Raw genomic sequence first — 294 nt, 5'->3', positions numbered from 1 at the left:
GCTCTTGTGGCGAATCACTCGGGTGCTCTCCACCACCTGCAGGGAGCACAGCACACAGGGTCTGTAAAGAGACCCTTATAATCGCTGTGTCCCTCAGACCTGTCCCCCCAGCGCCCCCGACCCACTCTGCCTGGCGCAGTGCCCACCCGAGCAGTGCCCGTGGCACCTCTGCCCATCCCATCGGGCTCTGGGAGTGAAGGAGCCCAGGGCTGGGGGGTTCAGGGCAGTGTGAGCAGAACCCCCATGTTCCTGGTGGACTTTACCTCCGTGTTGACCTTGTCGATGGGTTCAATG

General features: G+C 62.6%; 1 protein-coding gene across 1 annotated transcript in view; it reads right to left on the bottom strand.

Moving 5' to 3' along the window:
* Positions 1–2: 2 nt before the first annotated feature.
* The window catches only part of MISP (mitotic spindle positioning), a gene marked incomplete at its 3' end in the record, with an annotated part of 3,089 nt that continues 2,797 nt past the window's right edge, over positions 3–294 (bottom strand). The window contains exons 3-4 of the mRNA XM_009070655.1: positions 264–294; positions 3–36 (exon numbers count right to left, since the gene is read on the bottom strand). The exon at positions 264–294 is cut by the window's right edge and continues 8 nt beyond it. Of these exons, the coding sequence (XP_009068903.1) occupies positions 3–36; positions 264–294 (65 nt within the window). The remainder of the gene's footprint in view (positions 37–263) is intronic.

Source organism: Acanthisitta chloris, unplaced genomic scaffold (assembly GCF_000695815.1).
Source record: "Acanthisitta chloris isolate BGI_N310 unplaced genomic scaffold, ASM69581v1 scaffold27792, whole genome shotgun sequence".
Lineage (NCBI taxonomy): Eukaryota > Metazoa > Chordata > Aves > Passeriformes > Acanthisittidae > Acanthisitta > Acanthisitta chloris.
The sequence above is the reverse complement of the archived record's forward strand: the minus strand, read 5'-3'. Positions and strand labels throughout refer to the sequence as shown.